General features: G+C 36.6%; 1 protein-coding gene across 2 annotated transcripts in view; it reads right to left on the minus strand.

The window, feature by feature from the left end:
• Positions 1 to 27579, minus strand: part of Hcf (Host cell factor) — a 502792-nt gene that overhangs the window by 124137 nt on the left and 351076 nt on the right. For both annotated transcript variants that reach the window (XM_090390794.1, XM_090390792.1), the window contains exons 21-22: positions 5634 to 5774; positions 184 to 321 (exon numbers count right to left, since the gene is read on the minus strand). In XM_090390794.1, the coding sequence (XP_090246920.1) occupies positions 184 to 321; positions 5634 to 5774 (279 nt within the window). The remainder of the gene's footprint in view (positions 1 to 183; positions 322 to 5633; positions 5775 to 27579) is intronic.

Below are 27579 nucleotides of genomic sequence, written 5' to 3' on the forward strand. Positions count from 1 at the left end.
TAAAATAGTTGGCTAAAGTTGATGAGATAGGACTGCCATTGCTGTTCCTTTGATTATTCTAGCATTTAAATAGCATGCATTGATGTTGAATTTAACTAAGCTAACAAAATATAACAGTTTTGCAGCCTAGCATACTAATGTAAGAGAAATAAACTAAATTTTACAAATCAAATGTAGTCCTACCTGCTGGTTCATTAGAATCTATTGATGTAGAAAGTAGATGAGATGGTGTTAACACTGAGGCAGTTACTCCAGACGTGTTCTTGTTCGTGAGGCTGGATGACTGCAATGGCGCTGAATGATCACCTGTACCACCTGGATCTGCAATATGTTTAAAAACATTTTTGTAGAAAAATATATTGTAGATGCTAGACTCCAGAGAACAAAAGTGTCATCAGGAGCAGTGTATTTGCAACTAACTTATTTAAGAATGAGAGCATATGGAGCCATGTATGACCTAATAATAATACACATACCTCATGTTAAAAATTGTTTCTTAATATAAAATTTTTTCCATGATTCATAGGCATCATCAGAATGAAATGAACAGATTAGAATAGAGGCATACATACATATTTGCCAACCTGGTTGGCCAAGTACAGGTATCCCTCATTATACACGATCTCACACGTTTTCGCTATAACGCAATTTTAAAATGTTAATTAAAAAAATTGCAACTGGTAGCAATTCCGCAGTCACTCTGTGTGTGGTCACGTGACTTTGTGCACGCACTGCTTTGACAAGGCGGCATCATGCTGCATGTCAGTCTCACAGAAAATGTAGAACTAGTAAGCTCCATTGTTGGAGTCTTCTGCAATGCAAACATTATGGAAAAAAGAGGTAATTGTGATGAAAATACTTGCAAGATTAAAAAACAGAGAAAAGCTATAACACTGGAGGAAAAATTAGAAGTTAAAAAGAGGTATGAACGTAATGAGCACACAGTCGACATAGTCAGAGCTACAGGAATTTCAGAATCAACTTTAAGAACAATAAGAAATCAAGCAGAGAATGGCAATTGACAACGTTGGTTAGGCATGGACTTAGAAGTTAAGCAGCCCAGCATGAAGGGAGTTTGGAATAAAATTTGGCCTGGAGTTTCATTTCTAATGATTTTGATCCTGAAAGTGAGCTTTCCAACTCAAGACATGACATAGTTAAAACGGCAAAATCTGTTGGATTTAACGATGTAGACTGAGCCCAAATGAACTGCTCAAGTCCCACTCATCAGAGCTCACTAATGAAGATCTTCTGGAAATGGAAAACAACATGAATGATGAAAGTCAAGAGCCCTTTGTTGCTAAGCTAATCAAACAGCTTTCAACAAAACACATAATTGAATTTTTTAAGTACATTGACAGTGCCATCAGAATAATTGAAGAAAATGATCCTAATGAGACTAGAAGTCAAAGTTGTTGCGAGAGAAATTCAGAATTCTTTGACTTGCTGCAAAGAACTTTATAGAGAGAGGACGAATGCTGCCTGTCAGCTGAGTCTCGACTTTCATTAAAAAAGTCGAAGATCATCAGCCTATCATCCCAGGGAGTTCAAGAGAGTGATGATCCAGACTCACCAGACCCAGTCCATTCATTATCCAATTGAAGACTGTCAGATGTATGTAGTGCTTAGGTGTTTATGACATTGTATTAATTAAATTCATTCATTCATCCAGCCATTCATTCATTAAAATTTGTGTGTTTTGTTTATAAGTTTAAATAATTCATTTATTAAAATTTCTTTTGCTCACAGGTGTAAAGTTTTAATTTTTTCATCCTTCTCAAGAAACCTCTGTAAAACTCTATGTAGCTTGGAAATAACAAAGCGCTTTACATCGATTTTTACAGCGGTCAAGTCTCATGAGATAGTTACAAAAATAACCTTGTATGTCTCTATATACAGGGTGTTTCAAAAAGAATTACCCGATTTCAAATAATTATATTTAATAATGAAAACGTGGTTTTTATTAATGAGCCACTATGCTCATTAACTAAGCGTAGTGGCTATTTGGGAGCTAGTAATGGCATCTAGCAGTCATCATATCAAAGTTTGATATGATTTGATTTCACATTCTTTTTGAAACACCCTGTATTTTATGCTAAATATTAATGTAAATAACTTGTAAAATCCTTGAACATTGATGTCCTTCAGTCCAAATTTCCTAACAGTGAGGTTATCGTCCTTGGCGATTTCAATGTACACAATACCAATTGATTTTCCTTCTCCAAGAGTACAGACCAAGCAGGTAGAGATGCTGAGACATATGCCATCACAAATGACCTTACATAAATCGTTGACATGCCCACCAGAGTATGAGATAATCCCAACCACTCCAAACACTTCGGATCTCTTCCTCACTAGTGACCCTCCAAATACAGTGTGAAGGTTGTATCTTCCTTAGGTAATTCAGACCAAAACTTTTGTTAATCTCTTCTCCCACTGAGCAACATCCATACAGCCATTCTCAATCAAGAGTTTTTTGCATTACATGCATGCCAAGTTGGATGACCTCCAAGATTTCTATGCTCCATTGCCACAGTCAGACTATTGCTTTCGATTTTCCAACCAAAGCATATGAGCTGAATATATCACTGAAGTAATCCTCTGCAGAATGGAAACACATATTCTCCATTCCACACTAAATTCCCATTCCCTAAATAATCCCTGGTTCTCCAAAACATGTGGCAAGGCTGTACAAATGAAGAATCAAGCATCATACCACAACTGGTTATCATCAAGAACTCTGCCTTCTCTCACTGCTTACGGCAAAGTCAGAAACAGCTGAAGAAATCATCAATGCATCAAAAACTGATTTCTAAAGAGCCAAAAGCAAGAAATTTGCATCATGGCCAAACGGCAGCTACACATTTTGGTCTCTGGCCACAACTTTTGCCCAACATTGCTCCATCACTCCTTCACCCAGATGGGTCTGTTGCATTATCACCTACAGAGAAAGCCAATCACCTAGTATCATACTTTTCCTCAAATGCCTATATAAATGTCCCCCAACCATTCCAAACACCAACAAAGTGCTTTGGAGACAGTATAATGAATAATAGTAAATAGATGAATGAATAATCTGATGAATTTGATTAAGTGAATTGATGAATAACGGCAATAATCAATTACATGAAGAGTATAAAGAAGAAGCCTGACTCAGTGAGCAAAACAATGCTTCCTCTGACCTTTCATGAGCAAGTGATAAAAAAAAATCCTACCAAACTAGATATTAAACAGTCCCCTGGCCCTGATGGCATTCCACCAATTGTCCTGAAGATTTGTGCTCCAGAGTTGACTCCTATTCTGTGTCACCTGTTTATGCTCTCTTACTCCACTGACATCTACCCTATGCTCTGGAAATTAGCCCATGTCCTACCTATTCCCAAAAAAGGGTGATAGATCCTTACCATCAAATTATCACCCAATCTCTCTCTCACCTCAGTCCTCTCTAAGTAATGGAGAGAGCCTTCAACAGCTAACTCTTATGCTATCTTGAAAGTACTCAACTAATAAATGACTGCCAGTATGGGTTCTGCCAATGCTGTTCAACAGGGAATCTGCTCACCTATATCACACACACACACACCTCTGGATAAGCACCATGGAAAAGTCTGGCAAATCCCAAGTGATTGCACTAGATATCTTTAAGGATTTTGACCAAGTCTGGCATAAGGGCCTATTAAATAAGCTTCCATCACTTGGTCTGTTCCTTGACTTCTGCAACTAGGTTGCCAGTTTTCTCACTGGAATGCACATTGTGTATAATGGTTTCCTATCTTCTAACTATGCAAATAATGCTAGGGTCCCACAAGGTTCTGTCCTTTCACCCACCCTATTTCTTTTGTACATCAATGACCTGCTCCAGTTGACCATCAATCCAATACACAGTTTTGCTGATGGCAGTACAGTACATTCCTCCTTCTCAATTAACAAACCACCACAACTTGCAGAACAACAACAACCTCTGCATGCCTATATTCTGATCTCCAAACCATTCTTTGATGGAGTTTGGATAACCTTGTCAGTTTCAATGCTTGCAGAGCAGTTCTCTACCACATTTCCCACACACACACACACAAAAAAAAAAAAAAAAAAAAAAAAAAAAAAAAAAAAAAAAAAAAAAAAAACCCCAGTCAACACCCAAATCTCAAGCAGGATGAGATTTCTCTTCTTGGGATTACTTTCAAGACAGCACCCAGAACAGCTATTAACTCCGTACAAATCACAAACCCATCCATCCATCAAGTACTGCTCGCACAGCAGGGAAGGTGTCCTAAAAGCTTCCTAAAAATATCAATGCAATAAAGAGAGCAGTCAGACTGATTAACAACTCATCTCTTACCATCTTACTTCAATCACTCTCACACAGGAGTCTAGTATTTACTGCATGCATCTTCTACAAATATTTCCATGGTAAATGTTCAGCAGTATTATGACCAACAACTTCTCTTCTCTCTCTACCAAATCCACTGAAACACATGAAGCTACCACTAAACATCCATTCACAGTCAAACTCATAGAATTAGTTTCGCTTTCTCCTCTTTCATTCCTACTGCTGTGTTGTGGAACAGTCTTCTCTCCCTTGTGTTTCCCAAAGAATACATTGCACGGGCCTTCAAAATCCAACATGAACAAGTTCCTCATTTTCCCAATTCTCTTCCAATATGTGGTACTAATGCACTATAGGTTGACCAACCAACCTCTCACGTATGGGCCCAACATAAAAACTACTATAAGAGACCAAATATGGAACTTTTTCAAGCTACTTTAGACGACCAACATGTGAAGCAGTTGTCTCACACCAGGCAATGAAATTCATCTCCCACCTAAAGGCAATCAGAAACATCTATGCTCAGGAAAGGATTTGAACCTGTAGCCTGATGGTTGGAGAGTGGGTACATTAACCACTCAGACAACCAGTCCAGCATATAGTGATATGCTAGACTCCAAATGTCTTATTAACATCGAGTTTACTTCATTTCATATACCTGCTACTCACTCACCAACAGACCCACCTATGCTTGGCATGATATAGAAGAGTGAAATACATTCATGAAATGTTCAGTGAACTGTACTGTATCCTCTGCTCTTAATCTTATGCTACCTATGTTTCCTTCCAGCTTGCATGCATAATATCTGTCAAAATCATCAATTTTATACCTACCTTTTTTTAATCTCTTAACCTTCATAATACATGTGGACACTGATGATGTTTAATATTTCTTGACTTGAATTCAAGCAGCTCTGATTTGACTTCCACCTAATGCACATTTCATGCTATCGTGACAAGCCATTCTACCTAGCTTTCCACAGTTACCTTCCTTGTAGATCCACATATCTTCTACTCACATTCATAAATTAGAAATGTGTAGTTAACAAAAAGTGTCTTCTGATACCAGAAAGCAGTTAATTAGATGAAATAAGCATAAGAAAAGTTTCCTTTAAAATGGAAAAAAGTAGGGAGAAAATAACAAACATAAATAAAACATATTTTAATTTAAACATGAAGGTGAAATGCAGGCAGAGCATGCTGCTCCTAATTAACAAGAAAATAATAATCTAGTCATTACATTTTGTCATTCTATATTTAAGTAGAGAAAGAGAGAGAGAGAGAGAGTATATCCATAAATAGCAACCTTCTGATTGAAGCGGTGGGTCATCAGCACACATCTGTGCTGGGGGCTGAGCTCCAGGTTGTTCAAGGGTAAGTTGGGACTGCGCCTGCACAAGTGGCGTGATATTTTCATCTGACTGTTCTGTTATATTTGTTCTTGCAGCTGTGTATTAAAAAAAAAAAAAAAAGTTGTAATTTTTTTTAAGAAATCTAAATTTTATAAACTGTATACATGCATGCAATAACAACAATATCAGTCTTATCAGCTAGAATGACTGAATATACATTATCCCATTGAAGGTGTTCATAAGGAACCATCTGTCTACCAAACTATCAAAAATAGTTATGTGGATTATCCAAAACATCACAGGGAGGATTTTTTTTTTTTAAATATTAATTCTAGACAAGAAATGTTATAGAACACACTGGCAAAGTAGATCTATGTGTGAGATAGAAGTATGGATTACAAAAAAGCTAGACTGGATGAAAGAAAGAATCAGAGTTACAGAGAATATAGAAAAGCAGAGAAAAGAATCAGAGTTACAGAGAATATAGAAAAGCAGAGAGATGCAGAGGGTCTAGGATAGGTGGTGTAAAGTGGTAGGTGATATTCTTTGGTAAGCTCAGAGTAAAATAGAGGAATTATGGATGATAATCTGGCAGAAGAAAATTCATGGAAATACTAAAAATGAAAAAAAAAAAAAAAAAATTAAATGTGTGATAATGTCCATAAAGTGTCAACAATTAGCCAAATTTCTTCCCCCCACTGCTTAGAGAAGGATTTTCTGGGAAGTTTTTTGTGCCTATCTGAAATGTGGAAAAAATATTCTAAGACATGCTGATAGAAATACAGAACAGAAGCAATGTTGACAAGAGAAAAGATGTTATTTTGCTTTTAGAATGTGAAAGCAATAAATATGTTTGTGTCATGTATAGATACAAGTATTTATCAACCTGAGATGAGAAATATGATCATATATCTACATAGTTGTTATTATTGCACAGGCGCCTACATGGAGTCCTAAGACTCATTGTGGAAGATTCAAACTATCAACACAATATCTATCATACCTCTCATTGAAACCATTAACAGACAAAGCACTCACAACTAACTCTTGTCACCCCATCCATCCATTCACCATTCTCCTAGCAAAACATCTAGTCCTCGCATCCCTATTATCCACACTCTCACTAGAATTCTAGGGATGTTCTCTTATCCTGTCCCTCTAGCCAAGTACTGAAATATTTCCTTTGTATTAATCCAATAAAATTCTTTAAGTAACTTAAATGTTTGTATCATATCCCCCATTTTTTTGCCTATCAACCAAGTTTTGCAACCCACAAACCCTCAATCTATCTTCATAGGGAACATTCCACACGGAGCAGTTTACCATTCTTGGTGACTTGCCTCTGGATCCTCACCACCATTTCTTCCTCATTCCCAATAACCCCAGGTGACCAGTCTTGATCACAGTAATTCAGATGTGGAAGTATCAATGCCTTAAAAAGAGGAATAACAATTTCCTTATATCTGCTTGTTAGTGTGTTTTTCAAAAACAAGTAACCCTGTGAGCTACACTGGCTACTTTAGCAACATGTCCTCTAAACTTCAGCTCTCTATCTAATACACCCCCAAATCTGAGGTTTCATTAATTCTCTGGAGTACAGTTACTGCAATGTGGTAACACAGTATGTAATCTTTTTATACCAAAATGAATAACTTTACACTTTTCACATTAAATTGATGTCCATTTTCCCATAATATCAGCCTATTTAAATCATCCTACAATCTCCCTATATCGACTTGATTAACCATTACCCTTCCCAATTTATAATCATCAGCAAACAACAGAATATCTCTCTCCTCAAACGATTTCCTATATCATTTATGTACAAATTAAGCAGCAGTGGTCCAAGCACAAAATCCTACAGCACATCAGTAGTCACCTGCCTTCTTTTGGATTCTGCTCCTCCATATACTACTTTTTGTATGCCCATCAGCCACCCTTTTATTCATATCACCAGTTTCATATTCATCCCCATTTATTGCAGTTTGTGTAACAGAATTCCATGTGATGTCCTGTCAAGCACCTTTGCAAAATCTGGCAATAGCATCATGTAGCTATTTCCCTTTATCCAACTCAGCTGTCACTATTATAAAAAGTTAGTAGATTACCAAGACATGATCGACCCTTCACAAGGCGATACATCCCTCATGGAATATCATATTATTATCCATCCATTCCTGAACTCTCTTTTTGACCAACTTTTTCAGTACTTTTACCACCACTCCTGAGATACTAATTGGTCTATAATTTGCTACCACAGACTCAGATCCTCCTTTATACAAAGAAATTATCCTGCCCTCCTTCCACTATCATTGCCAGAGCAGAGACTTAAATTAAACAGTCTAGTCAATCATGGAAAATACACAAAACAAAAAACCTTCTTGCTGGCTCAATCATCACCCAAAATAACAAGGATCACATTGCTTGTTTGGGAGGAGGAGGGCAAGCAAAAAAAAAAAAATAAGTTATCGTCCCCTAAACAACACTGTCTTAAGATCTGTTCCTTAAACATAGAAGGACTATCTAAATCCAAAGCCGATGTCATCATAAAATAGCCAAAGACAAAGATATTAATATCCTGACTCAGCTGAAACAGAATACTCCATAGGCATCAAAATATCACCATCTACAATGTGTACAAACCACTGAAATCCTGGCCTGGCCAGATGGACCAGCTACCACCTCACCTTGCTATCTATGTTGGTGACGTCAACTTCATCACACATATGGGGGCTATTCCTCTAACAACCAGGATGGTGATAATCTGGTTAACTTGATGGATACATATAACCTATATATGATCTACGACACCAAGCAAGAAGGCACTTTTCACTAAGGCAGATGGAACAGAACCTACACCCCAGATTTGTGCATAGTCTCTAAACCGTCAAGTAACAACCAGAACCATCCTCAACAGATTCCCTAACAGCCAGCACTGTCCTACACTAATAGAGACAGGCACAGCAATTGTTAGATGGAACCTTTGCAGATCCAACTGGAATGTATTTGAGAAACAAACTGAACAAATCATTACAGCAATACCACCCACCCCTAATAACAAGATTTGTTAAATCCAGATTTGTTAAACCAATCAAAACTGCAGCCAAAGCTTCCATTCCCAGAGGCTACAGAAAACAGTACATCCCATGCTGGAGCAAGAAAACTAAGGAACCTTTAGCCAAATGTGTAGAAATTGAAGACCAAACTAATACTAAGAGGACATAGCAACACTCGACAAAAATAGAAAGGATAGATGGATCTCAACCATTCATGAACTTGACTTCACCAAAACTAGCCGGAAAAGTTGATCAAGTCTGAGAAAATTAGATATTAGAAAATGGGCAGAACCGCCAACATACAAACCACCAGAGATAACTCCAGACCAAATAGCTAATCATCAACTGAAAACCTCCAAGATACGTCCCAGTTCTACCAGGACCAAGCAATCTACCATCAGGAAAAAACCTGAAGATGGGTGCCCAGCTTCCTGAATTTGTATGCCCAGTGTCTCTGGGAGAGGTACAGGAAGCCTTACAACTAACCAAGAATGGCAAGGATGCAGGAGTGAATGGTCTCCTCCCCAAGTTCCTTAAACATCTTGGCCAACCATGGCTGGCTGCCCTGTTCTCAAAAATTATAACAACTGGAGAACTACCAAAACTATGGCAGGAAGCCAAAATAATTGCTGTGCCCAAAACAGGGAAAAGGGAAAGATCCAAATAATGTTAAGAATCTACGACCTATCTCCTTGCTTTGCTCCACCTTTAAGCTCTTTGAAAGAGCACTCCTGATTGAATAAGCTGAGTTCAGGCCAGGAAGAAGTTGCTGTGACCAGATCCTGGCTCTAGCAACATATTTTGAAGCTGGTTTCCAGAAGAAACTTAAATCCGGAGTCATTTCATTGACTTAACATCAGCTTACAACAAAGTCTGGATCAGGGGCCTCCTCCTAAAACTAGGCGATATTATAAGGTGCAAAAAAACTTTCTAAGCTTTTTGAATCCATTCTCTCCAACAGAAAGATCCAGGTCTATATTACTAGAAAAAAAGAGCAGATCCAGATTCCTCCACAATGGTCTCCCACATGGCTCAGTATGAGCCCCTTTACTCTTTAACATCTACATGTCCGATATACCACCTCAAGCAAATACATGCACTCCGATGACCTAACTACACCAGTCTACCTCCTTTGTCAACTTAGAAACAACCTTGAACACATACCTAAACATCCTGGAAGACTAATTCAAGCAGTGGTACTTGAGGCCAAATCGAACAAAAGCTGTGTCCACAGCATTCCACCTAAACAATGCAGAGGCAAATCAACACCTCAACCTCTCTTTCTGCAGCAAGATGGTAGAACATTAGCCTCATCTGAAATACTTTGCAGTGAGCTTGGACAGAAGCCTAACTATAAAAGGCACATCATCAACCTGTCCAACAAATTTAAAATGAGAAATAATACCATTTCAAGGCTTGCTGAAACAATCTGGGGCTATGGGAAAATTATATTACTAATTTATAATGGTAAATAGTGAAATACCAATATTTCACACAATAGTGTGAAATTACAATATAATTTCATTAACAAAATACACTGGTAATTCTAAATACAAAAATTAAAATTAGCACAGTCTAATTAAATACTGCCTTATATTTATATACATTTTATACTTCCATCTCCTTTATCCCTTAAGTAGGTGCACAACTGTTAATATAGTATTGTCCTATAAGCTTATATTCACAACTCACAACCTGAATTTAGATTAGCGTAATTAAATGCTTGAAATTTTTACATAATGAAAATGTTTTTAATACAGTTATTTTTAATAAAATACAATTGTCTTGCCATGGCAAGCCAAAGGCTGGATCATATGACTAAGGGAATCTTGAAAAGTGATGGACGAGCAAAATTTTTCTGTGGCTAGTAGATTTAAGTCATATTTCTGGAGCTCTGTGGGTAAGGGAATCAAATCTTCCTTTCTTCTGCAAGTGAGCATTCTTTTAATTAGATTAAGTCTGCTGCTTTACAGTTGTCTTACCAATATAACTGTTGAACTTAAATTGGTATTATCAAAAATAACACAACTCATTACATTCAGTTACTCTTGAATCCTTTCCATTCAATTTACATTTATATTAATTAATCACCAAATTATATATATACAGGAAAGCCTCAAGTTATGTTTTCTCTATTTATGATGATTAAAATTCAATTAAAATTCAATTTTGCTGTACATTTCAAAATCTACAGCAAAAAAAATCAAAAACATAAACAAGAAAACAAAAGTATAACAGCAGTGTGTTGGCAGTGTTCTCAACTGTTTTTTGTTTTATATTCTATGACATTGTGGATGGAGCTTACAAAACAGTTTGTTTACATTTTCAAGAATAGTTACCAATGCAAATATGATAAAGCATTCACATGCAGAAATTGTTCATGCAAAAGTGTCAAAAAAAAGTCTTATTCAATGAAAGAAGTAATGGAAAAATTATTAGTACTGCAGATTGATGATTTGAATCAAAACAACATTCCTGACATTCACGCAGTAATCAAATGACAAGCAAAATCTTTGTTTATATGCCAATATATATATATTTTTACATTTCATTTAGAATTTATTGTCCTATGTTATTTATAAACATTACAAAATTATTAACTTGCAGAGGTCAATTTTTGTACTAAAGGAACAACCAATCTCATTTAAATACATTGTAATTTTATCACAATTTATGAATAGTGGGATGGGAACCTAACCTATTTACATTTCTTCAGATTGAATTTTAATTCACACTTCTCTGTCCACTCAATCCAGACTTTTAAAATCATTCTAAAGAGACTTAGATCACCTAGACAATTTGCTATTCCATACAACTTTATATCATCAGCAAAAAGCTAAATGCTATGATTAAATATAAATTAAAGATGCCAAGAAATTATATTCTTGGTTTCATCCTTTGTAAGCAAAGGATATGTACTCTGTAAGGAATGTACTTTGCATTATGGGATAAGTGATGTGAAGTCATTAGCCTTTATATGTGAGTTGCCCAGTCCTGAAATTACTTCAGACGAAAACTTTGTTTGCTTACACTTGGATAAAGGATTAAACTAAGAATATAATTTCTTGGAATCTTTAATTTATAGTATAACCAAGTGAAAAAACTTGGTTATACTATAAATTACTTTCAGCTACTGAAACAAACTCCAATTCACCATCTAGAAGGAGAAGAGACCCAACAACACAAAAACTGAAGGAAAGAACTATCAATATAAGGACTGTTAATGGAAAGGAAATAGAACTTGAAGAAGAACTGGAAAAGTACCACGTGGACATAATCGGAATTAATGAGACAATGAAGACAAATATATCTGAGATCCTACTAAATAAAAAGTATAGTATGTCATATTTGGGCAATAATGATCAAGGAAAGGAAGGAGTAATGATAATGTTCAACAATGAACATGAAGATAAATTTCTTGATTAGAAGGCAATTTCAAGTAGGACTAGGTGAGTAAATATCAAGATGGGAAAATGGACAATGAACCATATTTGTGTTTATGATGTCATAGAAGTCCACGTAAGAAAGAAAGAGTTCCTTTATTGGAGATCTAAACAGTAGGGTAAGAAATGAATTCCACAAGGCATAAAGAAACAATTTGGGAAAATCTAGAGAAAAGGGCAAAGCTAATAATAATAATAATAATAAATACATGATAGATTTCTGAAGCAGAACTTAACAATAACAATGACATGTTATTGTTGATAGTGATATCTTCACACTGGTTCGGGATACTCTATATATCAATATAGAGTATATTGAGTGGAAGTGACCATCATTTAATTTTAAGTAGGATAAAAATGAATATTACATTAAAAATAATATGTAAGATATTATGACCTTTTTTTTTTTTTTGACTACTAGTATTAATAAATTAAAGACTTAATTCTGTATGTTAGTCAAGTAAATATTAGTTTAATATCCAACGTTTCACTGATTGATATCTGTCAGCATTTTCAAAGGAATACACTGTTATGACCTTTTTTTCTTTTCTTTTTTTTTTTTTTTTGACTACTAGTATTAATAAATTAAAGACTTAATTCTGTATGTTAGTCAAGTAAATATTAGTTTAATATCCAACGGTTCACTGACTGATATCTGTCAGCATTTGCAAAGGAATACACTGGTAAGCAACAGAAAGTAACAAAAACTAGGAAACTAACCAACAATTCTAAAAATTATATAAAGTTATCACTGTGCATGACACAATGATATAAATCATATAAATCACTGCATGGCACAATGATAAAAATCATTGTGTCACGCACAGTGATAACTTTATATAATTTTTAGAATTGTTGGTTAGTTTCCTAGTTTTTGTTACTTTCTATTGCTTACCAGTGTATTCCTTTGAAAATGCTGACAGATATCAGTCAGTGAAACGTTGGATATTAAACTAATATTTACTTGACTAACATACAGAATTAAGTCTTTAATGTATTAATATGTAAGATAGTTTTAAAAAGAATTAAAGGTGAGCAATTTTTACAGATAAATGTAGACCGAACAATGCAAAAATCATTCAGGAAAAAATTAAATAATTCGAAAAGAAGATAAGCTATGATATGATACAATAACATCGGGTAACCTTGGAGTCCTCTCAATGACAAAATCTGATGAAACATTGCTTGATTCAGCTAGAGAGGCATTCAGTGCAGTTGTCTGGAAAGACAGAAAAATAAGAACATCATAGTTGACACAAGAAGTTAAAGCAGTCATGGAAAAGAAGAAAGTACAGTATATTAAAAGCTCCTAGTAAATAAGTCAGCAAATGCCTAAAAGAATGCAGAGAAATATATAAGAGAGCTAAGCAATGTGAAAGTAGTGAAACAAGTCACAGAAAGACTTCAGTAAGAATACAGAAGATAAATATCAGGAACGTGGCAAAATTTTCTGCAGAAAAGAGAAGTGTAAAAGGAATGACAGATGATAAAGGTGATGCCTACAGTAATTATTTTGAAACTCTGTTAAATTAAATAAGAATGACAGAAGAGTAGTAAATGAAATCTTTTGAGAAGTTTGTAAATCTCAATCATATTATTATTATTATTCAGGCCTCCATGGAGTCAAAAACTCATCATGGGAGGTCCTTCCTAGGAAAGACAACATATATCATACCACTCCTTGAACTCATTGGCTGTTCTTGCTCTCTCACCAATCTATCAGGCAATGCATTCCACAGTTCAACCACCCCTCCATGCAAAGAAACCACTCCTCACCCTGTTGAGAGGTAGTCAACCCTGTAACTACCTCTCAACAGTTTAAAAGTCTCCATCATATCACCTCTCCTTCTTCTATCTACCAAACTCTGCAGTCCACATTCTCTCAGCCAATCCTCATAATAACTAACATTGTACAGTCTCTGTACCCTTTCCACAGTTAATTTATCCCCTTCAGATCCTGGGGACCAAATTTGAAAACAATAGTCTAAGTGTGGTCTGATCAGGGTCTTATACAACAGAATGATAACTCTTCTATCTCTGCAGGTCAGCATCCTCAGTATTGAAGCAATCTTCTGGGTTACCTTCACCACCTTTGCAATATGTTCCCTGAATTTCAGTTTTCTATCAATCATCACTCCCAGATCTCATTTCCCCTACTTCCTTCAGTATAGCTCCTCCAATTGAGTATGCTGCCTCCCATTGATGTATCCCAAACTTCAAGACTTTACATTTTGCTGCATTAAACCAACACCCCCATTCATTTGCCCATCTACCTAGTTTATTCAAATCCTCTATTGACTATTACTAATAACCCTTCTCAGTTTCACATCATCTGCAAACAACTGAATATCCCCCCACCACCACAATCAACTGACAATGTCACTGATATAAAGGATAAACAATACAGGTCCCAGTACTGAGCTCCGTGGGGCCCCACTTGTAACCTTCTGCCTCCTTGATACTGTCCCACTATACACAACTCTCTGATATCTATCAGAGTCAATCCTTAATCCAGTTGACTAACCTGACATCTAAACTCATGAGCTGTAACTTAAATATCAGCTTATCATATGGCACCCTGTCAAATACTTTTGCAAAATCCAAAAAAATAGCAGTATATGCCTTTCCCTCATCAACTGCTCTTGATGATAAGAGGCAATCATATTACTCTTTCTCCTGTTTGGTAGTGTCTGCAGTCTACAAATTCTCTCTCTCTCTCTCTCTCTTCAAAATCAATATTCCAAAATCCTGATATCATTTTTAACACTCTCCTTTGCATTTTTTTCTCTCTCTCCACTATATATCAGAATCACAATGGAAACCAGGAGACCAGACCTGCTTACAACAATCCAAGTGAGGTCTCATCAAGGCCTTGTAAAGAGGAAAAATGACATCCTTTTTTTACATGTGAATGTTCGTTTTAGCACTGCAGTTATCTTCTGAATTGTATTTGCAATCTTTGCTACATATCCCTGAACTTCAAGTTCCCATCTGCTAACACTCCAAAATCCCTAGCCTTATCAGTTTCTTCTAGCTTAATCTCACCAATATAATACAACATTGGATATCTAATCATGCCGAAGTGAATGACTTTACATTTATTGATATTACACTGATATCCATTTTCCCATACCCACAATTCCAGCCAATTCAAATAATTCTGCAAGTACTGCATATTAGCAGATTACCCTACCTATCTTTGTATCATCAGCAAATAGATGTATGTTGCTTGTCAAATCCTTACAAATATCATTAATGTACAGATCGAATAACAGTGGACCAAGCACTGATTCTAGTGGTACACCACTGGTTATTTTTATTTATTTATTTTTTATTAATCTTTGTACTGGTTATGAGCAGTACTACCCTTACATCACGTCCAGACTTGATATAGGCCTAAGCCTTTACAAGTGTTTTACCCTATACCTGTTCTGGTTATCATTGTAGCCATTCTCTGGTGGCAATGGCATGCCACCAGTGTGTGGCCCCTCAAGGAAAGAACTTTCATACTCTTCTACGTAAGCCCAAGCTGTTTTAAGGCCTTATAACTATCTGCAATCCATATGGCATGTAAAGATATGGTGACGCTGGTAAACCTCGGAGTTGCCCCATGCTCCTCCCTTATCTTACTAACTAGATCTTGGTTATTTTTATAATAATTTACTTTATTATTATGGCTATAGGGCGCCCTGTTCCCACCACTTGGGCATCAACTACTCAAACGTCACCATCTCTTTTAACCACTAAGTCTGGCTTACACAAACCCGTGGCGGTCCTATAATGTGGTTCCACCGCAGTCTCCCAACCTTTTGTTCTTAAAGCGGTTGTTCTGGAGACCATGGCATCATGCCTCCTCATGCGGACCCGATGGGTGCGGAAGCAACACTGGGATATATGAGACAATGTTTCACTGTAGTAGCAGCCACCCCTACAGTTGGAATCGTCACTGCCCCATCGAGCTGTGCGGGCTCGAGTAGGGCATTGATCCTCGTTCTGATAAGGTCAATATACTTGAACCCAGGGAGGAGTCTGGTGCCATCCCTTACCCACTCATACTGGGGAGGCGCCAGATGTGACTCTTTTGAAGGACCACCATCTACAGAACAGTGCAACAGAGATGCCCATCTTTTGTGTTGTGTGGGTGCTGACTTGATTAAAGTACCTTGATAATGGGACCAGCCTTTAGCCCGCCTAAAGTCTTCTTGTAATAATGGGCTATAGAAAGTCTCTCTGCAGATGGGGGAAGAAGATAGTTCTAACTGCGCGATTCTTGACAGCTGCAGACTCACATTCCCTACATACCACTTTTTTGATATGTGTCAGTCAGCCATCCTCTTAACCACACTAATATTCTATAACCCAAATCTATATTCTCTACCATTCTGTATTCTGTCAAAAGCCTTAGCAAAATCCGAAAGTATCATGGTGTATCCATTCCCCTTACACTCACCATACATTCTTTCCACTCCTACGCAATCTTCACTGTTCTGAGGTTCAAATTATATGGCCTGGTCAAAAGGAATATCCAGTTCAGCTGAACAATCTTTCAGCACAAGTGCTGTATCCCATCAGTTGCCGAATTCTTATTCAGTTTGTTCAACAGCTCTAATACCTCGGCCTCATACATCAGAGTTTCTTCATCCAGTGATGAGGTAGCAGTGAGCTGAACGTTGTGCATACCAGGTTGATAGCTTTTAACAAAATGGGCACCCATTAGTTGAACAAACTCTTCTGCATCTGTAACCCTCGTGTCATCTGCATTTGAAAGTTATTCTTTCATGCTCATTCTTTCTTTTACTTGTAGCATATTGATAAAATTCTTGTCTTCAGCATGCAGAGCCAGTTTCTTTTCACACTCAGACTTTGCTTTCTGTACAACAGTTGTGACTATTCTAGCCTGCTGCTCATAATATTCATAACAAACATTATCCTTATGCACACAGTATTCCTTCCACATCATCCTTTTCTTACGAATCTCTTGCTTAAAAGATTACACATAGATTTGACTCATACCCTTTTTATTTTTTGAACTCTCGAGACACATTTCGATATGGAATCATTTAAGTATTGTTTAAATGCTTCCCATGCACTGTCGATATTCTTACTGTCCAGTAACCGATCCTATTCCACCAAACTCAGTATACTCCTCAGTTGGTCATAATTTCCTGCTTTGTAGTTCAGCATGTAACCTTTTCTCAATGGAACATTCATAAACTTAGTCACTTCCCAAGTGAGTACCGCATGATCACTGTCACCAACTGGAGGCAGAATAGTTATGTCTTTTAACTGAAACATATCTGACACTAGAATCAATCTAACACTCTTTGACCTCGAGTTCCTTCTGTCACATTCTACTTGAATGAGTTGTATATATCACATTCTGCTTGAGGAAGTTGAATATTGATGTAGAAAAGTTTTGCAGTGGCTACCACTACATAATTCAGAGAGTCTGGTCAGAGGACAAAATTCCATTTGATTGGAATAGAACTTTCATAGTTCCTGCTTATGAAAAGCTGAATGTGAGAATTACAGAGGAATTTCTCTACTAAATGTTTCAGAAAAGATTTATGCAAGCATTCTTGAAAAGAGGCTGAGAAAAAATTGTGGAAGAGAAACTTGAAGAAGAATAAGCTGAGTCTAGGCCAAATAGAGGTCATCAAGATCAGATATTCACATTATACAAATAGTCGAGAAATCATGGGAATATAACAAGGAGTTTTATAAATCTGGAAAAGGCATATGACAAGGCACCCAGAGATAAGATTTTCAAAATGATACAATAACATCAGGCAAATGGAACATTATACAGAGCAATATATAGTCCATAACTTTCAACTGTAAGTCAGCAAATAGAATTGAAGGAGGTATAAGAAGATGGTTTCATGTTAAATAAGGTGTAAGACAAAAGTGCACACTAAACCCACACTTATTCATCATCTATATGGCTCACATTATAAAAAAAAATTGCAACAAACCTGATATTCAAATCAGAGATATCAAACTTAGCTCTTTGCTTTATGCAGAAGATGATGTAGTCAAACACATCCAGTGCAAGTCAGCAGGAGTCTAACTAAATTGAATAACAGCTGTAAAAATTTGGCATGAAAGTCAGCAATAAAATGACCAAAACCATGAAAACAGGAAGAAATACAGAAAACTTCAATTAGTGTAATAGTGTATTCTCAATGGAGAAAGTTTAGAACTAGTAAAACATTTCAGCTATTTAATCACAGTTTTTAGTAGTAGTAGATGGCAAATTAAATATACAAAGGCAACAATATAAGCAAAAACTGTGTGGTGAGGAGTCAGATGAATAAATTTATATGAAATAAGAGAGAAGTTAGCCAAAACACTAAACTAGCCATATATAAGACAGTGTTCAAACCAATTTTAGATTATGGGTGTGAGAGATGAAATTAGAAAGAGAGGTAAGAAATAAAACATTTAATCAACGACTGGAGACAACAGACATCAGCATTCTAAGAAAAATTCTGGAAGTGAACAGATGGCATCAATGGCAGAATCATATTAAAAATGAAGATATTTGGAAGGAACTTGACATTGTTAGCATTCAAGAATGCATGAGCAAGGCGAATCTAAGGTGGCAGGAAAAGACTAAGATCCAGGTGGATTGGTTTGATTCAGAAATGTTTCAGGAGAATGAAATGTCAGATACAACATGTGAGTAGTAACAAGTAATAGACTAATTTCCACGAAAATTTTGATTATTAATAATGAAAACTTAACCAGTGTCACAGTAGCCTGTACATACCTTGAGGGTACATATCAGGAAATGGATGATAATATAATTGTTGCCACCAACCATTATTTGTCATTCCTATGGAAGACAAATTTACCACAACAAATTTTTCTTCGCCTTCAGTTATTCCTTCTATTGATATATTTTGGAACAGTCCTCCTCCTCATGATTTCCTAAGGATTATAATCTACAAGTGTTCAAATCCAGCATTAACAAGTTTTGTCTTTTGCCTAAATTTTCTCTGTCCATATGCAATACTCATGTATTATGGGTTGAACAACATCTCATGGATGTGATTAACAATTTACAGTATCAATTAAAACAGAACACTATAAACTCCACTTAAAGTGCTCGGCTTCAATTGCTTACTGAGACACTTATAATTGTAATAACTTTAGTTGATTTTCAAAGTAGTTGATCATAGAACCAGTGAAAACAGTTGCCTACTATAGCAAGAAATAAAACTGCTTGTGGTTCTATACCACATCCTAAACCTTAAAAAAAAAAAAAAAAAAAGAAGTGGATAACAAACAAAGACACCTTTGAGCAGTCCAAGTTGTTCCAAAGTAGCAAAAAAATGTCCAAACCATGTATGAAGTTATCAAGATTTCAGTTTCTTATTGAAAACATTAATAGGCTTTTCTGGGTATGAACTATACATACTTTATTCTTTTTGGTTAAAATATACAGGTTTCAATCCTTTTAAGATGATGACCTGAAAACAATAGATTTTACATTCATGAGCAATTGAATTAGAGATACCTGCCGTGTTGGCGAAATGTCCCCTGGTACATCTACCATCGTCCCTCACTGGTGAACGATACAGAGACCTGCTGTCAGATCATGTGCACCCATTTCTGCACCTAAAGCACCCTGCAGGAGACCTGTACCTACAGCAAGACAATGCACCGGCCCACTGCTCCCAAACTGTGGCCAAGTGGGTGGATGAACACTCCACGGACATGAGGACGTGGCTGGCCCCCTGACCTCAATCCTATTGAACACATCTGGAATGCTGTCAAGAGAGATATATGTGCACTGGACCCTGCTCTGACAAATCTCTGTGCATTGTGGGAGGCTGTGCAGCAGTGATGGATCAGTTTGGCTTCCCAATGCTTCCAGTGCCTTGTGGAGTTCATGACACGTCGTATCGCTGCCGTCATCAAGGCAAAAGAGGGTGCTACCCACTACTAGGCAGGTATCTCTAATTCAACTGCTCATGAGTGTATATTTATTATCCAAGTTATTCATATTAACATTTGTACTTGAAGAAATGTCAATTTAACAGAATATTTTATCAAAGAGAATTCCATTTTTAACTTCCCTTTAAAATATTTATACTCAATTCCTATATTATCATCAACAGACCTCCAGTCAAGAGACTCATCATGGGAGATCACACTCTCACATGCACAGCTCATTGTACCTTGACATAAATGCATTCACTGTTCCTGCACTCACCACACCTCAGGCAGAGAATTCCAATCACCAACCACTCTCCATGCAAAAAATCTTCTCCTCACCCCCTTGCTCATAGCTTCCAGGGTTGGCCTTTCATTCTCCCCTTGTTTCCAGATATTCTATGAAAAATCTCACCCACATTAGTCTGGTAATTACCCTTTACTAACTTGAATGTTTTTATCATGTCTCCCCTCTTCCATCTATCCACAAGGCCCTGTAATTTGCATTCTCTCAATCTGTCCTCAGATTCCACATATTCCTCCCTTCCAGAGACCAACGTCAATCGTCTCTGAACCCTCTCCAACATCTCATCATTCATTTGAAAACGATGATCAAATCTGTGCACAGTAATACATATGCAGCGTGATCAAAGCCTTGTACAATGGAATCAAAACATTCTTACTTCTACACATCACTATTCTCTGCTGTGCTATCCTCACAATTTTAGCATTGTCCATGAAATTTCAAGTCCCTATCACCACCACCCCCCTAGATCTTTCATCTCCTCCACCTATTCAAAATATCCTCACAAATTCTATACTCTGCATGCCATCTTTGCTCCACAAATCTTAACACTTTACACTTTGTTACATTAAAACTGAGATTTCAACACACTCGCCCATTCAGGCAGCCTATTTGGGTCCTCTTGCATTACATACAAATTAAACAACACTGGCTTCAAAACAGGCACCTGGGTCATGCCACTAGTAACGTTCCTCTTCTGAGATATCACTCCCCCCATACACAATCTCTTGATACCTGGCAAAACAGCCAATCTCCAATTCAGTGAACTAATCTACTATCCAATCCCATCTGTTCCAATTTAACAATTAGTTTGCCATGTGGCAATCTATTGAAAGTCTTTGCAAAATCTAAATATAATACTGTATATGCATTCCTCTTATCCAACGCAGTCATCACCTTGCTATAATAAGTAAGCATATTATTAAAACACTATTTTCCTTTGGCAAACATCTATGCTGTCCATTAAAGAGAATTTTGCTGCTTTCAAACCAGTTCTGAATCCTTGTCCTCACCTCATACTGCCATCTTTCAACTACTTTGGAACTTGGGCTAATCTAAAACTCATTAAGTTAAAGCTTTACACTCTGGAACATTCTCTCAAGACATACAGTGATATCCCATTAAGTCCCATGGCCTTGTTGACATCAAGTTTACTCAATTCCTCATATGATGATGAATGAGCAGGATACCTCCTGCTCATTCATCATCATTGGTTCCTCCTCCCATTCCCAATGCTCTCAAGTTCTGCATTATATTACAATCACAAGGATGGAATACTTTAATAAAATGCTCATTAAACAATTCTACTATATCCTCCTCAGTGTTTATCATTCTCCCGTCTACTGTCCACATATAAAAAAAAACACACCTAGGATTTCTTTTAGCCTCATTTACTAAATGCTGCTCATAATTGCACTTTTGCTATCATTACCAAATGAGTCCCCTTCCTTGTTTGATCTTTGTACTTCTCATATAACTGATTATTGCCACTCATCTTGTACTGCCTCCATAATGACTTTTTCTTAAAGATTGCATGCTTCACCTCTTCAGTCATATATTTTATGCTATCTTATTTAATCTTCTGACCTTTGGAATACACTTCATCATTGTTGCTGCCAGATACTTCCTGAGTAAAAACCAAGCAGCATTCATTTCCTTCCCATCCAATTCCTCATTCCATGATATCAATGCAAGTCACTTCCTGAGTTTGTCATAATCACCTGCCTTATAGTTTCACATATAACCCTTTGTCACAAAAGTACTAATATATCTGGCCACCACCCAAGTGATTGCGTCATGGTACTTTCACCAACTAGAGGAAGTTATGACACTTCATTTACAATATCTTCTGATGAGATAATCAAGACTCGATCTATGTGTAACCTGTTAGTCTGGCTAATAAGAAACACTCATTTCTTATTAGCCAGACCAATATCCTAAACATTTTCTTCTCACTGACTTCCACATTACCAGATCTACTGGAAGTTGTAATACACATTACCACTTCAACTTCACATGATAATGCTTCAAAAGCACTGTCGGTATTTGCTCCTTGCATGTCCACTCTAGACGGGTGCAACTCCTCTGCCATATCAATAGCACACTCCTCCTCCTTTTTTGCTTGTCTGTCTTCATGAAAGACTACATATCCCTTATTTCTGTCTGAATGTCATTCTTGTTCAATCATGTGTCACTTATATCAACAATATTCAATATTTGGCCAAATGAACTCTATAAATGCTACAATTTCATTCCCTTTGTTTTGAATACTTTAGCATTTGTAAACATATACACTAGCTCATTTCTGTATCTGTAAGTCCAACTGACTGCACTTCTTGGATATGACTCCTCCACGCTACAATCCCCCCCCCCCCAGATCTAAATATCACTTCCACATCCTTGACTATCTTAATCCTTTCTTGCACACTCACACATCTACTCCTGAAATCATCATCTATACTTCTCATGCAGTCTTCTTATCCACCTTACCCCCCCCCCTCCATTTCCCTGTCCACCTTGTGATTCTTCTCTCTCTCATTCTCTTCACTCGTGTCACGCAACTCTTCATTCACAAACTTGCCTACCTTACTCTCCAGCTCTTCCAAAACATCTCTTGCTTCCTCAGGAATCACATTCACTTCAGTCATTTTCTCTTGCCACAATAGTTTCTCCAACTGCCCCACACCAAAACACCAAATCCATTCAAATGTAGCCCATCTCATTATACAGCTCTATCTGTCCCTAAAATTCATCCCACACATTAACAAAATGAACTCCTTTCTCCTCACAAAACTTTGCTAGCACACCATTAATAATCTTCACTCACCTTCTCAACTCATCATTATTATATCTGGACAATACAAAGACTACCTTACCTACCACACTATTATCTTCCACTCTCCTTAACAGCCTCATGACATCCCTCCTTACATTCTTTTCCTTACCAGTCATATTATTAGTGCCAACTATCACTATCAACTCTTTCTCTTGCTCAGGTACTCCTCTTATCCAATGCTTCAATCACCCTGCTCATTCTATTTCCTGAAAAACAGACCTTGAATCTCCATATATTGCGACTCTCATATCGTTAAATATTTCTTTCATATCTTTCGTCCCATTCTTCCTCACATTCCCATGCAAATGCGTAATTCTCCTCAGTTCAATCCTCATACATTTAATCTCTTGCCCCATCTTTACCGACTCCGCTTCCATCATTTTAATTACTTTCTCAGTGCCATTTACACAATTCGCAATTTCAATACCTTGCACATCTGCTATCTTACCACTCCCTGTTGTTAACTCATTACCATCCTCCTGTTGCTGTTCAAGCATTCAACTGCCAACTCTGCTTACTCTTGTAGCTAAACCCATGATCTTTTGCCCACTGCTGCTCACATTCAATGACATCTCATAATCCATAAGAAGTGTATGTTACACTTCTTACACACCAAAACTCTTTCATTAGGTGAACCACATGGTTCACCTAATGAAAGTTAGGTGAACTTTCATTAGGAAAAAAACTTACAAATGAACAGAATATGTCTCTTCAACTAAAGTGAATTAAAAAATAAAATAAAATAGTCAATTTATCACACACACACACACACACACACACACACACACACACACACACACATACAAATAACATTTCAAATGAAATATCTGAGAGTTTTCATTGTGCTTTTTTTTTGTTTCTCTTAATTTACCTCTGCTGGCTTCTATTTACTAATTTCTATTACTATAACCTCCACCTTCCAACTCTCTCAGCTTGCACACTTCTCCATTTAATCTTTAAGTCCCCATTTAACTGCCCAAACTTCTTGTGTTCTTTCCCCACATTATAACCATATCTGTACATGTGCTTCCCAAATGGTTGGTGGTTCATGAATTTAAGTCTTGGAGAAATGCTTTTACTGTACAGTGACTACAGCATTGTCTCTGTTGCCTGCTCTCTCTTATGGTAATGACATCAATTTTTTACCATATTTTGTTAATATATTAGTAACAAAAGATTTCCTTATCAGTGAGCAGGCCAGAATGCAACAGCCTACTTGAGCCTTCTTAACAGATGGTATAAGTGACCCCCCTCCCCACAAGTATATAGTTTTCTTTTAACATTGCAATCAGGCTAATATCTTCTGTAAACATAAAAACATTTCAGTACAACTAGACATTTCCTTCATTTCTCATTAATCAGCATTTTAATATCTAATAAACTAACATAAACCTGAATTTCATTTTAATTTGAACTTCAATTCTGATACTTAAGAAGTATTCAGGTAAGTTAAATATGTGAGAGGAGGTGATAAGGATGGAAAAAAAAAGTTGTCATAACATTATTATGAGTTGCAATGTGTGTATATTATGTAATTACATACGATTAATAGTAAAATGCATCATGTAATTACATGATGCATTTTACTATTTTACAAGGAAAAATAGTCAGATCTAGATGTGTTGTAAGTGATAACATTATTTAAGTCAGCATGTTGGATGTGTTGCTGAAGTGGTTAAGAAAGAGATTTTCTTTCTATGGTTTTTAATGTGTTTTTTATTTTTTGATTAGGATTTTTGTTTGTTTTATAATTTCTGTTGAAGTTAGTTTTTGAGCAAAAGTTTTAATCTATGTTTAGTCTAATTTAAGTTTGCAAATGATGCAAAATTGGGAAGAGCAATAAAGAGTCAAGCAGATGTCATGGCCTTACAGGAGGACTGTATGGCCATAACATCTGCCGTATTCAATACAGTATTGATTGTATGAATGGACAGGTAAATGGAACTATCAGTTCAGTGTTTTGAAATTTGGTAAGCAATGATGGAATACAAAGTATACACTTGGTTGGGAAACTTTGAAGGAGGTAGTGGAGATGAGAGATCTGGGAGTGGTGGTGGAAAGGACCTGAAATTTAGGGGCCACAAATGCACAAGTTGTGAAGTCAACACATCAATTTACAGCAATGGTGCATAGGAGTTTAATGTGCAAAAATAAAAAGGTTATGATTCCATTGTATAAGACCTTGAGTAGACCTCATATGGATTACTGTGCACAGATTTGGTCAGCAGATTTTTCATGGTGACAAGGATATGTTAGAAAGGGTCCAAAGAAGATTCACCAAGGTGGTAATTAGTCCTTAGAATGCAGAGCATGAAGACAGTGAAAGAATGTAAAATGCAAAGACTCATGAACAGGAAGAAGAAGAGGAATATGATTGAGACATATAAGTTGGTCAGGGGGTTGTTAACAGGTTAACATGGAAGAAATTTTTCATAGAATGGGAGAGGGGGCATAGAACAAGAAATCATCCCTGGAAACTGCATAGGAGGGTGTGAGAAGCAGATTCTTTGCATGGAGAGTAGTTGGTGAGTGGAATGCATTGTCTGAGTGTGTTGTGAATGGAAGCACATTGAATCAATTTAAGGCACAGTTGGATGAGTTGTTTGTGTGATAGTGTGTACCTTCCATGATGAGTCTTCAACTCCATGGAAGTGGGATGTTAATAATAATAATAATTTTGTTTATCAAGTCTTTGTTCTGCTAAAAGTAATCTCTAATTTTATGTAAATTTTCTTCAAATCAAAATCTTCATTTAGCATCTCTGAACAACCACCTGTTCTTAAATTCTAGCATGTTTTGCATTTAATTTCTTTAGTTAGTTAGTCTTTATATTTCTCTTTTGCCTTTAGAGCTCCAAAACTGTGTTTTAGAATCACTTCTATCCAATATCCAACCATTCCTGTCTCATTTCCAGGAATAAAGAACATGTCTTCCCCCCCCCTCTCTCTCTCTCTCTCCCTCCTTTTGACAATATTCTTCTTACTAACCAGGATCAGTTTTTATCTTCTTGGGTTAACTCTCACATCAATCTATCTTGACATTAGCACACCATGAGGGACATTACAACCAGTCCCCCAATGACTCCCTCCAGTTGCTGAACTGGCCACTACCATCCCTCCAATTTACTCATATATGAACATGAGCAGCTGCCAGTCCATACACATACAAAGTCTAACTCCAAACTCATCAAACTAACTTGTCATCCTGTGCATCCATTACCTACACCTCTGTTCTTTGGAACAGTCTTTCGCATACTGTTTTCACCAATGACTCCTGTCTTCAAGTCTTCACAAAACATAAAAAATTTTCTTTCTACCTCCTAACCACTTGTCCACACACACGATGGATTGATGATATTATCAGATTTGATGATACTTGAGTGCATTGGAAAAGGAGATCCACAGACAAACCGTTTTGGAGTAATATTGGAAAGGCCTTTATCCAGCAGTGGATTGACAGTTGATAATGATACATATAATAGGAATACCCAATTTCACTGATCAAGGGGAAAAAAGTCTCCATATCAGATTCTATTTAATCTGTGGAAGCTAGTTTCACTTGAATGCTTCAGCTCAGCTCCAATTCTTGTAGAAAAATAATTATAAAATCAGATATTTTAATTTTCCTCTCTTTTTTTTTATCGTTATATAATTTCTTTTAGAAAACTGAGCAAAGTTGCACAATACAATATTTATTTATATCAGTTCCATTAAATTCAATTCATAATTCACATGAACACTATATGAAAAATTAACATTCATCAGGTTTCAAATTAGCATAGAAACCCTGCTTTTACCTTTTATTTTCTCTGGCTCCACATTGCATTACTGCACTTTGGAGCATTATCAGCTGTCATCCTGTGCATCCATTACCTACACCTCTGTTCTTTGGAACAGTCTTTCGCATACTGTTTTCACCAATGACTCCTGTCTTCAAGTCTTCACAAAACATAAAAAATTTTCTTTCTACCTCCTAACCACTTGTCCACACACACGATGGATTGATGATATTATCAGCTTTGATGATACTTGAGTGCATTGGAAAAGGAGATCCACAGACAAACCGTTTTGGAGTAATATTGGAAAGGCCTTTATCCAGCAGTGGATTGACAGTTGATAATGATACATATAATAGGAATACCCAATTTCACTGATCAAGGGGAAAAAAGTCTCCATATCAGATTCTATTTAATCTGTGGAAGCTAGTTTCACTTGAATGCTTCAGCTCAGCTCCAATTCTTGTAGAAAAATAATTATAAAATCAGATATTTTAATTTTCCTCTCTTTTTTTTTTTATCGTTATATAATTTCTTTTAGAAAA

Source organism: Typopeltis vanoorti, chromosome 3 (genome assembly GCF_054136105.1).
Source record: "Typopeltis vanoorti isolate ZY-2024b chromosome 3, IOZ_Tvanoo_1.0, whole genome shotgun sequence".
NCBI lineage: Eukaryota > Metazoa > Arthropoda > Arachnida > Uropygi > Thelyphonidae > Typopeltis > Typopeltis vanoorti.